This window comes from Hyla sarda, chromosome 9 (assembly GCF_029499605.1).
Source record: "Hyla sarda isolate aHylSar1 chromosome 9, aHylSar1.hap1, whole genome shotgun sequence".
Lineage (NCBI taxonomy): Eukaryota > Metazoa > Chordata > Amphibia > Anura > Hylidae > Hyla > Hyla sarda.
Window position 1 is genome coordinate 17,812,904 of NC_079197.1, and position 14,786 is coordinate 17,827,689.

The 14,786-nt window shown below is 45.3% G+C and overlaps 1 protein-coding gene across 11 annotated transcripts in view; it reads right to left on the bottom strand.

Moving 5' to 3' along the window:
- Positions 1–1,196: 1,196 nt before the first annotated feature.
- IQSEC2 (IQ motif and Sec7 domain ArfGEF 2) overlaps positions 1,197–14,786 on the bottom strand; it is a 227,854-nt gene continuing 214,264 nt past the window's right edge. For 10 of the 11 annotated variants that reach the window (XM_056541237.1, XM_056541235.1, XM_056541238.1 and 7 more), the window contains 7 exons: positions 14,349–14,488; positions 14,121–14,246; positions 13,788–13,887; positions 10,330–10,491; positions 9,299–9,472; positions 4,499–4,548; positions 1,197–4,125 (listed from right to left, as the gene is read on the bottom strand). In XM_056541237.1, coding sequence (XP_056397212.1) covers positions 3,208–4,125; positions 4,499–4,548; positions 9,299–9,472; positions 10,330–10,491; positions 13,788–13,887; positions 14,121–14,246; positions 14,349–14,488 — 1,670 coding nt within the window. In that variant the 3' untranslated portion in view covers positions 1,197–3,207. The remainder of the gene's footprint in view (positions 4,126–4,498; positions 4,549–9,298; positions 9,473–10,329; positions 10,492–13,787; positions 13,888–14,120; positions 14,247–14,348; positions 14,489–14,786) is intronic. The other variant, XM_056541245.1, reaches the window with a different exon arrangement.

Consider the following 14,786-nt stretch of genomic DNA (forward strand, 5'->3'; position numbering starts at 1 on the left):
GATTTCTCTTTAGTATACAGCCCCTAAAAAGTACTGGAAGAATTAAGATTTTTTTAATAGAAGCGATTTAAAATCTGTTTAACTTTCTGGCACCAGTTGATTAAAAAAAAAAAGTTTTCCCACAGGAGTACCCCTTTAAAGGACTGAATTAAGGGGAATTACAGCTACGGCCATGACGCTGGATTCCTCTCCTGTTCCTGCTTCCCTCCTACCCGCTTCTCTTCTTCTGGCATGAGATGTGGCCACTTTGAAGGAGGTGTTCTACACATATAAAGCTTATTCGTTGCATAAAGGTTTGGCCACTTTGTAATATACATTTCAAGATCTCTGCTTGCTGGCAGTAATGTCCTTGTTTGCATTCTGAGAATGAAAACCTTTACCGACATAGGTTTTATGCTGGAGGGGGGCAAAAATATAAAAGTATCATGGTGTGCATATATTTGTTAAAGGGGTATTCCAGGAAAAAAACTTTTTTATATATATCAACTGGCTCCAGAAAGTTAAACAGATTTGTAAATTACTTCTATTAAAAAAATCTTAATCCTTTCAGTACTTATGAGCTTCTGAGGTTAAGGTTGTTCTTTTCTGTCTAAGTGCTCTCTGATGACACGTGTCTCGGGAAACGCCCAGTTTAGAAGAGGTTTGCTATGGGGATTTGCTTCTAAACTGGGCGTTTCCCGAGACAGGTGTCATCAGAGAGCACTTAGACAGAAAAGAACAACCTTAACTTCAGAAGCTCATAAGTACTGAAAGGATTAAGATTTTTTAATAGAAGTAATTTACAAATCTGTTTAACTTTCTGGAGCCAGTTGATATATATATATATATATATATATATACACACATACACACACATATATATATATATAAATATATATATATACACATATATATATATATAAATACGTTTTTTCCTGGATAACCCCTTTAAGCAATTTTATTTATAAAAAGCCCAAAGAGCCTCTATGGCAGCGTTTCCCAACCAGTTTGCTTCTAGCTGTCGCAAAACTACAACTCCCAGCAATGCTGGGAGTTGTAGTTTTGCAACAGCTGGAGGCTCACCGGTTGCCAAACCCTGCTTTATAGCAGTGGTCTACAAACTGCGACTCTCCGGATGTTGCAAAACTACAACTCCCAGCATGCCCGGACAGCCAACGGCTGTCCGGGCATGCTGGGAATTGTAGTTTTGTAAAATCTGAAGAGGCACAGTTTGGAGACTACTGCTCTATAGCATTAAAATCTCCCTCAACTGTGTATAAGCGACGGGTCCTTATAGTGAAGCTGGTTTCCCTGCTGGGATTACATGATCCGGTGCATCCATTTTTTTTTCGGTATCGAGCTCAAACCTTCCGCCTGACACAGAAGATGCCAGAAATGTTACAAGTGAAGCAGACATTCTACCTCGTACAAAGGATTTTACACTATATATATTTATATATATATTAATATAGACATCTTTTTTTAAATCTCTATACATAGAACTCTGTATATAGTTTTCTTAAGTAAGCAGTAACTGCTTAATGATTGTGCAGAAATAAAATGGCACAGAACATGCCCAGTTTAGGTTTTTTTTTTTTGCGCTATGTACACTTTTTGTTAATGCTGTTTAATGGGGTCCAATCCCTGCATCATTTAGTGGTATATACCCTGAACTGCACATATAAAGGGAGTGTTTCAGGAGTCCGATCAGAACATAAACTACAAGGCCCCCCCCCCAATCCCTTTTTAGCACAAGGCATGGGTGGCATCGGGTTTGGAGAAGTGAACGTTTCGGTGCCCATGCTTGCCCCTTGTGCAACGTCTGCAATCCATCGCTCTCACATTCACAGGACCCTAAAGCACTTAGCAGCGGGGTCGGCAAGGACCCATTAGTCTCGATTCCTTAAGGGTGCATTCACACCATGTTTTTACAATACAGTTCCCGGATCAGTTTTTTGATGAAAAACGGATTCCTCAAAACCGGACTGTATCAAAACGGGTGTACAAATTTTAATCCGTATACGATTTGAAAAAATGATGTCCTTTTGCATCTGTTTTTTTAAGAAAAAAATGTATACGTTTTAATTTTTTTTTACTCCATTATGAATAAAGTTTCACTTGTTTGATTGAAATTCCAAGAAAAAACTGTGCAAAGTCAAAAACCGTATGGTGCAAACCAAATGGAACCGTACGCACATACGGTTCTGTACGGTTCCCATTGACTCCCATGTTAAAAAAAAAAAAAACGTACACGGTTTCAATACGGTTTTTCACCCGGTAGGCTACGGTTTAGCTTTTCTATAATGTTCCAGGTTCGGCCTTTTACTGTTTTTTAGATGTATTATACATAATTTTATTTGTTATTACATTAAATACTACTATATGTATGGTGATGTGATGTCATGTCAATTCCGGGCCTGAAGAAAAGCCCAGAGGGCGTGAAACGGCGCCGTCGCTTCGAACGGGGCTCTGTAACGCCTCCTGCCCTGCCGTTCCACCTATCCGTATATAGCCATTGTTATCACTCTCTGGATAAAGTGCACAGCATCGGACTGGTGAGTGATCCGCCTTTTTCTTTATTATCATTTGGATAGGCAACGGTTTAAGGGTACAGGGAAAAAACTGACAAAACCGTACAAGACGCAAAACGGATGCAACCGGATTCATCTTTTGGCATACAGTTTTCAATGGAGAGTCAATGCGTATGGTTTTCAATACGGTTCCGTGCGGTTTTCAAATTGAAAACGTATACGGGAACTGTATTGCAAAAACGTGGTGTGAATGCAGCCTAATACACATGAACACTCACCAGATTCCCCTTCATTATAGAGGTGCATTAATCTGCTAACAAAATACTAGAACACTCATCCATTCACTAGTCAGACCGCACAAACGGCTCTGCATTATCACCTTTCACTAACCATCACATGTCTGTCCCGGCCCTTTAGGCAGGCAAAGTCTGGCACCTTGTATCACCCAACAAAAGAGGACATCAGAGCAGGGGAGGGAATGCAAGGGCGATGTATATATTAGGACATACATAGTCTCTTCTTCACATATCAGATACATAGTCCCAGTGAATGCATCTATCACTGGCCGTGGCTCTGTCCAGTGCCGTGGAGTGCTGATGGAGCTCGGGTAGAACAGCCGGGGTTGTCTTCATCTCTATCCCCATGTGCATGCTTATTCCTTCGCCTCTGGTCCGGCATCTCCTATACAACCAGTTTTTTACACCACCGTGCTGATTCTGTTAACTGGTTTTTGTTTAGGGTTACCCTGGGACGTATTTGTCCCCATAGGATGATGGGATGCATGCTGGGGCAGTGGAGATGTCGGAGGAAGAGGGGAGTGTGGTGTCAAAGGAGTGTGAGGTGTATGCGGCGATGGAGGCGGGAGAGGTGGATAGGATGGATGTGGAGGAATGGGAGATATTGGGGAGCAGGGAGACTGACTGTGCGGCTGGGTATAGGGGGTGGGGGTATACTGAGACTGCTGAGGGCGCTGCGGTTGTGGAGGCATCTGGGAAGGGTGGTGGGTAAATACAAAGTGCTTAGGTGGTTGCTTTTGCATGGAGTGGTGAGACTGGTGCATGTGCTGGGGATATGTGTGCGTCATGGCGTGTTGGGGCCCAGAGGCGTACATGGGTAGCGGAGACTGCGGCTGGTTTGAAGGGTGTCGGCCATGCAAGGTGTACTGAGGGTGAGGGGAACTGGGTGTCAAGGGTGGCCCGCCTACTGCTGGTCTCTTCTGTTGACCAGGGCGCTGCAATGTAAACTGAGCTGATGATGGTGGCACATGGTAACGATGAGATGGAGGAGGGGGAGGCTGCGTCGGCGGTGCAGAAGATGGCGGCTGAGAGTGATATGGTGGAGGGGGCTGAGCAAGCACCCCCTGACTGTGGCAGTATTGAGCATGCAGAGCCTGAATTTTCGAAGGTCCATCGATTCCTGGAGGCGTGTGAGGGTGAGGAGGCAACGAGGTCGGGGGCAGGTTCTGGAAGGGACCCTTTCCTCTCTTGCTTCCAAACAGAGATCCAAGGAAAGAGGAAGAATTGGACACTGGTCGGGGAGCCTTGTACTCCTCAGGAGGAGGTGGTGGTGGAACCGGGAGCCTCTGGTGTGGGCGAGGGCTGCTAATGATAGATCCCTGGGAAAAGACAGACAGACATAGGTATGACTATAAATGTATTAACCCTTCACCTGCATGCACCCCCTCCCCCATGCACATATAGGACTAACAAAGTACAACATCGAAAGAGGGAAGGACAGGGAACTACTCCTAATCCCATTGTTTCCCAACCATGGTGCCTCCAGCTGTTGCAAAACTACAACTCCCAGCATGCCTGGACAGCCATCGGCTGTCCAGGCATGCTGGGAATTGTAGTTTTGCAACAGCTGGAGGCACCCTGGTTGGGAAACACCACCTTATCCCCGCTAGACTCTGAAGCAACTGGCAGGAAGGGAGGGTTCCATGGATACACACAGTCACATATCACATGCAACTTAATCTCAGGACTTACTTCAATGGTGCTGTCCAGAGATCCCGCGCTGTTACGCCTCCCTCTCTTACCTAAGCATCAAGTTAGTAACAAGCAAGCATTAGGGAGCAGGAGAAAGAAGATAAGTGGGGACATAATGGATAAATGGGCGAGAGAGAAGGAAAGGCCAAAGGGAAAACAAGGGTCTATCTGTATAACAAGGCGATACGAGAGCAGAGGGCATGCGTATGGGAGTGAGAACACAGGTGGAAATAGACAAAATGTAGAAAACCATAAGCAAATAGAATATGCAGAGAATAAAAAAAGGGCATTGTGTGCGCTGCCTGGATACACACGGCTGCTTAACATCCCGAGAGGTTGCAATCTGTTGGGTACTGAGAGTTCCCTTGCTGCAAGTTACACGTCTGCCCACACAACCTGCACCTTCTGTGCCTAGGATAGGATCTGCCGTTCAATCGCTTCTCCAGTAGGTGGCAGCACGTGTCTGCTTCATGCAGAAATCACCGGCGGGGCGGGGGGGGGGGGGGGGGGGGAGATTCCGGCATTAGAATGGATTATTTATCACCTATAAAATCACGGTATCAGCACTGTCAAGCATGTGCAACCCGCTCCATTATTAAGCTCCTTCAAGGAAAGATTAATGCTGCAAGAGCTGGATATGAAATGCGAGCCTCCGTTCTGCCTAGCTTGCACATTTGTTTTATCCCCCCTGCTACGAGGACTTGCAGGAAAATTCTATTCATAGATCTTCAGTCTGCATTGTATGTGTCAACTATATAAATGCTGGCACACGAGAGTAAAGCTACGAGTTATCAGCTCGTCTATGGACCCCAATACCGGATAAAAAACATGCTTTTATTTTCCTGTACGAAGAGTCAAAGAGGCATGTCCGCTACAACGGCGCACTGACAGCAAATGCATGGTTGTAGTGGATTGTTATGTACTACTAACATATAAATACTTGTATATTAAAATGTCTATTTTCCTAAATGGCTTATTAAAGGAGAACTCCAGAATATAAAAATTGTCCCCCATACTGCTGGTGCGAGGTGAGATTTCCGAACCCATGAGAAAATCGAACCGCTCCTCCCCTCAGCTCGATAGAGCTGAGGGGAGGAGCGGTTCGATTTTCTCATGGGTTCGGAAATCTCACCTCACACCGGCAGTAAAAAAATAAAGATGTACATAACTTCCTCCACTCCCTTAGGGCCTCTGGTAACCGGCTCCGGTCTCCGCCGCGATCCTCTTCCTGGTTGCCGGTGGTCGGCGCGTCATACTGCACTCAGCCAATCACCGGCTGCAGCGAAGTCCCGACTCGGCCGGCGATAGGCTGAGCGGCAGTGTGATGTTTTCGGCCCCGGCAGCAGGTGCCGGTGTAGTGAAGAATTTTGTGTCTTGAAGCGTTCTCACACGGCCCCTCAGCCTATCGCCGGCCGAGTCGGGACTTCACTGCGGCTGGTGATCGGCTGAGTGCAGTATGACTCGCCGACCACCGGCAACCAGGAAGAGGATCGCGGCGGAGGCCGGAGCTGGTTACCGGAGGCCCCGGGGGAGCGAAGGAAGGTATGTACATCTTAATTTTTTTTCTGCCGGCAGTATGGAGGACAATTTTTATATTCTGGACTTCTCCTTTAAGATCCTCGCTGAGCTACACTGCTCCCTCCTCACACAGTTTGCTTCCTCCCTCCCATCGAGCATCGAAGATGGCGTCCCGGATTGGAATGAGATAAGAAATATGTAGAAGGAGATTGAACCAATTAGCTGCTTTTAAAACCTTATTAACGTAACCTTTTGCACACGGCATTGTACAACCATATATAACCCCCTGTATAGTCCTTTTTGGAGTTAGTAAAGAAAGTATTACATATCAGCTGACACTGTTGTTAGAGTGGTCTTTCTGGAGTGCACACCGTTTCTGGCAAACTAATCAGGAAGGGGGGGCAGATCTTCACTGGGTACAACCAGGATCTATTACAGCGTGATAGACTGAAACGGCAGATGCTGCCAGCAAGTGTAGTGTGCTGCAATATGGATGAATGGCGCACGCGCAGGATTACACCAGAGCTCTGATATCCCTGGTTGTCAATCATAGAGAGGGCATGGTAGCGAGCAGGGAGAGATGTTGCACCGTTTCGGTATTGAGGCCATGACAAAAAAATTACAGGTATCTTCACTCCTATTGTTACCAGTGCTATATAACAGTACTAGCAGGCTCAGCTAATCGCTGGTCACAGAGATGTCCCGGCTCGGCAGGTAATAGGCCAAGTGGCAGTGCAACGTATTTGGCCCCGGTCTTCTTCCTGGTGCCGGGGCCGAATACGTCACACTGCTGCTTAGCCAATCACAGGCCGGGGTGGGACATCTATGCGGATCGATTGCAGGCAACCAGGAAGAGGATGGCTGCGGAGGCCAGAGTGGGATACTGGAGGCAGGTAAGTCCTGTTAGTTATTTTAAATGCCGGCACCCTGGGGAAGTTGGCATCCCAGAGTTCTCCTTGTACCCTATCAGTATGCTTTTGGTTTGAAGGAGGAAACTGTAATAAGTGGAGGAATAACAGGAAGAACGTACACATGTTGTCGTCCCTGGTCAGATTTGAAGACCATGGAGCATAAGCCGAACCATAAGGGTCACGATATCTGCTGATAATATTCATCACCTGGCTCGGTGCCCGATAACTTTGGCAAATCAGATGGCTGGGATCTGGCTCATTATAAGGTTGGCAGAGAGCCTGTTCAGCCAACAGATTGTATGAACCTCTCTGACAGCAAATGGAATAACATCTTTGTACTCAAGTTAATAAGGCAAGGACTGATGAGAGGAAATGCATATTCAATGTACAATATAGCTAATACTATTTAAAGGGGCATTCCGGCTTTATAAATCTTATCCCCTAGCCAAAGGATCGGGGATAAGCTGGGGACCACCGCGATCTAGGTGCAGCCCCCGGCATCCTGTGCCGCGTGCTGCCTTCGAGACGGAGGGGTGACGTCACGCCACGCCCCTCCATTCACGTCTATGGGAGGGGTGTGACAGGCGTCACGCCCCTCCCATAGACATGAATGGAGGGGCGTGTTGTGACATCACTGGGGGGGGGGGAGGGGTGTCATGACGTTACTCTTTCTCTTTCAATTTAAAACAAATGAAATCTTGTCCAAGTCGATTGTTTATGTGTATGGGGTGAATGGGAGGGATAGCTGTCGGTCGAATGATGGCGTATGGACACCCCCAAAACCCTAGATTTGAGTGAAATGGATCTCAGATTGGTCACAAGTGGTAATAAGCAGCATTTCTTTATTATTTTCAGGACGACGCATTTCGAGGGGTGACTCCACATTTCCTCAAATCAGAGATGACTTAAAAGGGGTACTCCACTGGAAAACATTATTTTTTTTTTTTTGTAAATTACTTCTATTTAAAAAAAACTTAATCCTTCCAGTAGTTATCAGCTGCTGCTATGATCCACAGGAAGTTCTTTTCTTGTAGAAGTTCCTTTCTTTCTGACCACAGTGCTCTCTGCTGACACCTCTGTCCATTTTAGGAACTGTTCAGAGCAGGAGAGGTTTTTTTTTTATGGGAATTTTCTCCTACTCTGGACAGTTCCTAAAATTGACAGAGGTGTCAGCAGAGAGCACTGTGGTCAGGCAGAAAGGAAATTCAAAAAAGAAAAGAACTTCCTGTGGATCATAACAGCAGCTGATAACTACTGGACGGATTAAGATTTTTTTTTTTTTATAGAAGTAATTTACAAATCTGTTTAACTTTCTGGCACGAGTTGATTTAAAAAAAAAAATAAAAAAATTTCCCAGTGGAGTACCCCTTTAAGGCGAGGGGAAACATCCCTCAAAACGCATCGTCCTGAATACAATAAGAATATGGGCCTTCCAAATGCAGAGTCCCATTTGGGAGGCTCATGGATTGAGCCATTTCACTGAAATCTAGCGGATTAAAGGTGACCATACACCTTCATTCTACTTTTAAAGGGGTATTACAGGAAAAAACTATTTTTTATATATCAGCTGGCTCCAGAAAGTTAAACAGATTTGTAAATTACTTCTATTAAAATATCTTAATCCTTTCAGTACTTATGAGCTTCTGAAGTTAAGGTTGTTCTTTTCTGTCTAAGTGCTCTCTGATGACACCTGTCTCGGGAAACGCCCAGTTTAGAAGAGATTTGCTTCTAAACTGGGCGGTTCCTGAGACACATGTAATCAGAGAGCACTTAGACAGAAAAGAACAACCTTAACTTCAGAAGCTCTGAAAGGATTAAGATATTTTAATAGAAGTAATTTACAAATCTGTTTAACTTTCTGGAGCCAGTTGATATATAATTTTTTTTTTTTTTCCTGGATAACCCCTTTAAACATAGGCTGTATCTATAGCAGTGTTTCCCAAACAGGGTGCCTCCAGCTGTTGCAAAACTACAACTCCCTGTCATTGATAATCATTGGCTGCTCCCATAGACCAGTGTTTCCTAGCCAGTGCGCCTCCAGCTGTTGCAAAACTACAACTCCCAGCATGCCCGGACAGCCTTTGGCTGTCCGGGCATGCTGGAAGTTGTAGTTTTCCAACAGCTGGAGGCACCCTGGATAGGAAACACTGATCTATAGGAAATGGCTAATCAAAAATAAGAAACGCTAGTATTGCCCAATAAAGCCTTATTTCTAGTGTGTAGATAGGGAATAAAAGCCATAGTATTGACCCATTGTGCTTCATCTTACATCTGCAGACGACCCACTGTCTGGACGGTGTCTCCTTGTAGAATGGACATGTATATGAGTAATGGCATGGATGTTGATGGCCGGGCAGACAACAATACTCACCAACATCAGAGAGATCTCGTAGAGAGCTGCTAAGAGCGCTTCTCTTCAGACCTTCCCCTAGTGCATACGTGTCGTCCAGACTGGGTCGGCCCAGAGTTCCATTGACCGCTTCCTTTATCCCTGGCGCAGGGGAAGTGTTGGGACGCATCACCCCTTTCTGCTTCTCTAGTTCAGCTAATGCAAATAAAAAGGGTCAAAAAATAAAACGTGTATGAAAAAAATGTGAAACGGGCTGAGCTGGTGTGATTAAAGGGGTACTCCGCACCCCAAGACATCTTATTTGCTATCCAAAGGATCGGGGATAAGATGTCAGATCGCTGGGGTCCCGCTGCTGGGGACCCTCGGGATCTCGGCTGCAGCGCCCACCTGGACGGCTTCCACCTCACACCGGGAACGCTGGGGGCTTCGGATCCCGACCACAATGGCGGACGAGCGTGATGTCACGACTCCGCCCCGTGTGACGTCACGTAGAGATGAGCGAATTTACAGTAAATTCGATTCGTCACGAACTTCTCGGCTCGGCGGTTGCTGACTTTTCCTGCATAAATTAGTTCAGTTTTCAGGTGCTCCGGTGGGCTGGAAAAGGTGGATACAGTCCTAGGAGACTCTTTCCTAGGAATGTATCCACCTTTTACAGCCCACCGGAACACCAGAAGGCTGAACTAATTTATGCAGGATAAGTCATTAACTGCCGAGCCGAGAAGTCCGTGACAAATCGAATTTACTGAAAGTTCGCTCATCTCTAACGTCACGTCCCGCCCCCTCAATGCAAGTCTATGGGAGGGGGCGTGACGGACCTCCCATAGACTTGCATTGAGGGGGGCGGGGCGTGACGTCACACGGGGCGGAGTCGTGACGTCACGCTCGTCCGCCATTGTGGTCGGGATCCGAAGCCTCCAGCGTTGCGGGACCCCGGCGATCTGACATCTTATCCCCTATGCTTTGGATAGGGGATAAGATGTCTAGGGGTGCGGATTACCCCTTTAAAAATAGTCCAGTTGTAGATAGAATTCAATACTTTATAAACTTACATTCCACTCTGTATTTCTCCATTTCCTGGACTTCTGCTATAGATTCCCGTAGGTCGCTGGTGAACCTCAATCGGTCCTGAAGACTTGGAGCGTTAAAGATGATCAGTACTTTCCTCTCACCACCAGGGACAGCAGAGAGCAATTTGATGCCATTCTGGTAATCTGCGTACAGGAGTACATGGTAGGTAAATATGGTTGGTGTGGACTGTCACAGGAGCATATGTTTTGTTCTGAGGCCATATTGGTCACATGCTGTTTCCCCCTTTTTTTTAAATTTTTTTTTTATATATAAAATACATATATACTGTTGATGTTATATAGCTGGCACTAGTTGGTCATCTGTAGACTAGAGACATCTTGTATATGGTGCTAAAGGGAACCAATCTGCAGATTTTAGCATGTATAACGCTCGACGACGCGTTATATATGCTAAAATCGTTATCCTAAACATCCCCGGGGGACGTTTTTTTGCCCCCAGAAGGAAGTGAAGATATTAAAGGGGTTATCCAGGAAAAAATTTTTTTTTATATATATAACTGGTTAAACAGATTTGTAAATTACTTCTATTAAAAAATCTTAATCCTTCCAATAATTATCAGCTGCTGAAGTTGAGTTGTTGTTTTCTGTCTGGCAACAGTGCTCTCTGCTGACATCTCTGCTTGTCTAGGGAACCGCACAGAGTAGAAGACACGTGTCATCAGAGAGCACTTAGACAGAAAAGAACAACTCAACTTCAGCAGCTCATAAGTACTGAAAGTATTAAGATGGGCTGCTGAAGTTGAGCTGTTCTTTTCTGTCTAAGTGCTCTCTGATGACATGTGTCTCGGGAACTGTCCAGAGTAGAAGCAAATCCCCATAGCAAACCTCTTCTACTCTGTGCAGTTCCCGAGACAAGCAGAGATGTCAGCAGAGAGCACTGTTGTCAGACAGAAAAGAACAACTCAACTTCAGTAGCTAATAATTATTGGAAGGATTAAGATTTTTTAATAAAAGTAATTTAAAAATCTGTTTAACTTTCTGGAGCCAGTTGAGATATATATACATATATATATATATATATATATATATATGTACCATATATAAAAAGTTTTTTCCTGAAACACCCCTTTCACTTATAAAGCCCCCCCCCCCCCCCCGCAAGAAGTCCTCTGGGTGGGGACTTATGCTTACCAGCAGCCGCTGCACCGCATTGCTCCAGCTGCGGCCCGGCCAGTCGGCTTGATTGACAGCTTGCGTTATTGCTCTGCTGCCTAAGCAGACGGAGCAGAGCGGTGATGTGAGCTGTCAATCAAGACGAGGGGGGGTGGGGGGGTTTACTGTACAACTTGATATGTTCACCGTCCCTGCGGGCAGAAATGTCCCCCGGAGATGGTGAGGATAATGATTATAGCATATATATCGCTGTTTCAAGCGTTCTACATGGTAAAATCTGCTGATTGGTTCCCTTTGGAGGAGTAGGCCAGTGCAGGAACACTTATCCCCATCCATGTATCTCAGGAAGAGTCGGAGATACCCGAACGCTTTATCTCCGGCTCTCCCATGGAGAAACATGGAGGGGTGTTTTGGCCACTTCGTGTGGCGGTCCAGACACCCCCTTCATGGGGCCTGCTGGGATGCAGTGTAGGAGATTGGTTCCCAGCAGTAGGACCCCCGCAATCTAAAAGTTATCTCCTATCATCTGGATCGGGAATCAGTGTTCCTGCACCGGAGTACTCCTTTAAATGGGCACTCTCATTAAAACTAATTTTTGCTACTGCACTCCTTATGGTAAATAAAAAATATTTCTAATATACTTTGTTTAAAAAAAAAAAAAAAAAAAAAACATAAATTTAGTTTTCTATGTTTTATTTGTGCTTAAAAAAGCTCCAGAGCACATTTTCCCCCCATCTCATACACAGACTTAGGACCGAATCCCAAACACAGGAAGTGCAGCCTGGAGTGCTGTGGGGGGTGTGTCCATCCGCATCCGATCATAGCTCCTCCCACACTTAACTGCCTTATGCTGTTGGTTGGACACACCCCCCTCAGCACTCCAGGCTGCACTTCCTGTGTTTGGGCTTCGGTCCTAAGTCTGTGTATGAGATGGGGGAAAATGTGCTTTGGATAGGGGATAAAAGCTTAGATCCTGGAATGTCCCTTTAATGCGAGGGGAAACACCACTCAAAATACGTCGTCCTGAATACAAAAAGAGAATGGGCCTCCCAAATGCCAAATCCCATTTGGGAGGCTCATTCTCTAGATCATGGGGGGTCCCAGTGATTGCCCTGTGATCAGACACCTATCGGCTTTCCTGTGAGTAGGAAATAAGTGTCTATGGTGGTAAAACCCCTTTAATACGTGTGAATCCATCTGATAATAGAGGAGGAGAATAGTGAAGAAACAAAATTTCTCATGAATTCCTTTAAAGGGGTACTCCCGTGGAAAACTTTTTTTAAAATTTTTTTTTTTTTATGAACTGGTGCCAGAAAGTTAAACAAACAGATTTGTACATCACTTCTATTAAAAAATCTTAATCCTTCCAGTACTTTTTAGGGGCTGTATACTAAAGCGAAATCCAAAAAAGAAATGCATTTCCTCTGATGTCCTGACCACAGTGCTCTCTGCTGACCTCTGCTGTCCCTTTTAGGAACTGTCCAGAGCAGGAAAAAATCCCCATAGCAAACATATGCTGCTCTGGACAGTTCCTAAAATGGACAGCAGAGGTCAGCCCCATAGCAAACATATGCTGCTCTGGACAGTTCCTAAAATGGACAGCAGAGGTCAGCAGAGAGCACTATGGTCATGACATCAGAGGAAATGCATTTCTTTTTTGGATTTCTCTTTAGTATACAGCCCCTAAAAAGTACTGGAAGGATTAAGATTTTTTTTAATAGAAGTGATTTACAAATCTGTTTAACTTTCTGGCACCAGTTCATTTAAAAAAAAAAAAAAAGTTTTCCACAGGAGTACCCCTTTAAGTCTCTACCAGTGTTTTCCAACCAGGGGGCCTCCAACTGTTGCAAAACTACAACTCCCAGCATGCCCGGACAGCCGTTGGCTGTCCGGGCATGCTGGGAGTTGTAGTTTTGCAACAGCTGGAGGCACCCCGATTGGGAAACACCAGTCCATACGGAAAAAACAGCCCATACCTACTGTGTCAAGCTGTATTCGGCTGACAGACCAGCATGAAAATAGACCAATATTATAGTTTTCTATGAGAGTACTATCAGATTCAGTGGTAAAAACAGCTGCAAACATCACCGTAAACCGGCCGTGGTGAAAATCTGCAGCAGGCTCCAATTTCATTTTTTTAAATTTTTTGGGAGAGGGAGTTGGGGTGTTACAAATCCCATTTTCTAGCATTGTACTCTACATTGCTGCCGATTTGCAGCGTGGAATCCGCACTGCAAAAACCGCCACATCTGAACATGGACATAGAGACTAATCTCTATTCATTTACAGTGTAAGTAGCCACTCACAGGAATTCTGGAAGAGCTGCATCTGCATATCCACCAGTGGAAAGGACTGCCGGAAGCTGTAGGTCACTAAAATTTTCTTCTTCTGGAAGATCTTTGTTACCTACACGAGAGAAGAAAGATACATTGCACGCTATGGGCCGGATATGTACTTCCCTTTGGGCTAGGTTCACACTTACAAAGCTCACAACGTAAAAGCAGTGCTAAAATTCTGTAGTGTGCACTGTGCAGCAGAGTCCAATTGGCAGCAATGGGACTCTGCTGCACCGGAATTTCAAAACGGAAATTCCGTAGTGTGAACCCGGCCTTACTGACCAGACAAAGCTTGTTACGTACCACCAGAAGATCATTGAAGAGGAAGACCTCCCTCTGGTGCAGACCCATCCTCTGGGGACGATTCGGATCTGGGACCTCGTAGAGTTGACAGCAGCAAACAAGACGCCGATGTGGAAGAGAAAGTACCTGCAGTGGTCAAAGTAGCGAAGCTATAAAATTTGGAGTAACCACAAAGTAATACTAATATAAAAATCAGGAAATGGGGTTGGAGGACGCCATGTTCCTTACCGGCTTCTTTCCGACAATCATCCTCTCCACGGCTTGCACCTGAGATACGTGATCATCGTTTGTTCTCAGCTCTCGACCCTGGATCCGCTGATATATTCCCACTAGCAAGTCCCGGGGAATGTCCTCTCCATTATCCACCCCTAAAAACAAGAAAAATATTCAACGCTATGTTCACAATCCGGCAAAAAAAATAAAAAAATTTGGTTAGGAAATTCTGTTGCAGCAGAATCCCATTGCTTGTAAATCCCAAATCTGGCCTCCGCCGAAAAATTGACATGTCAATTGTTATGGCAGAATCAACTCAGAAATGCATTGCAGTCTATAGAGGGCGCATTTCCGCATTTTCCTCGCTATTTGCAGAATGTCTGCCCATGTTTTCCAGGTGGATATTGTGCGAATGTTCCTCCCCATGTGAACAAGGCCTAAGGGGAAAATCTA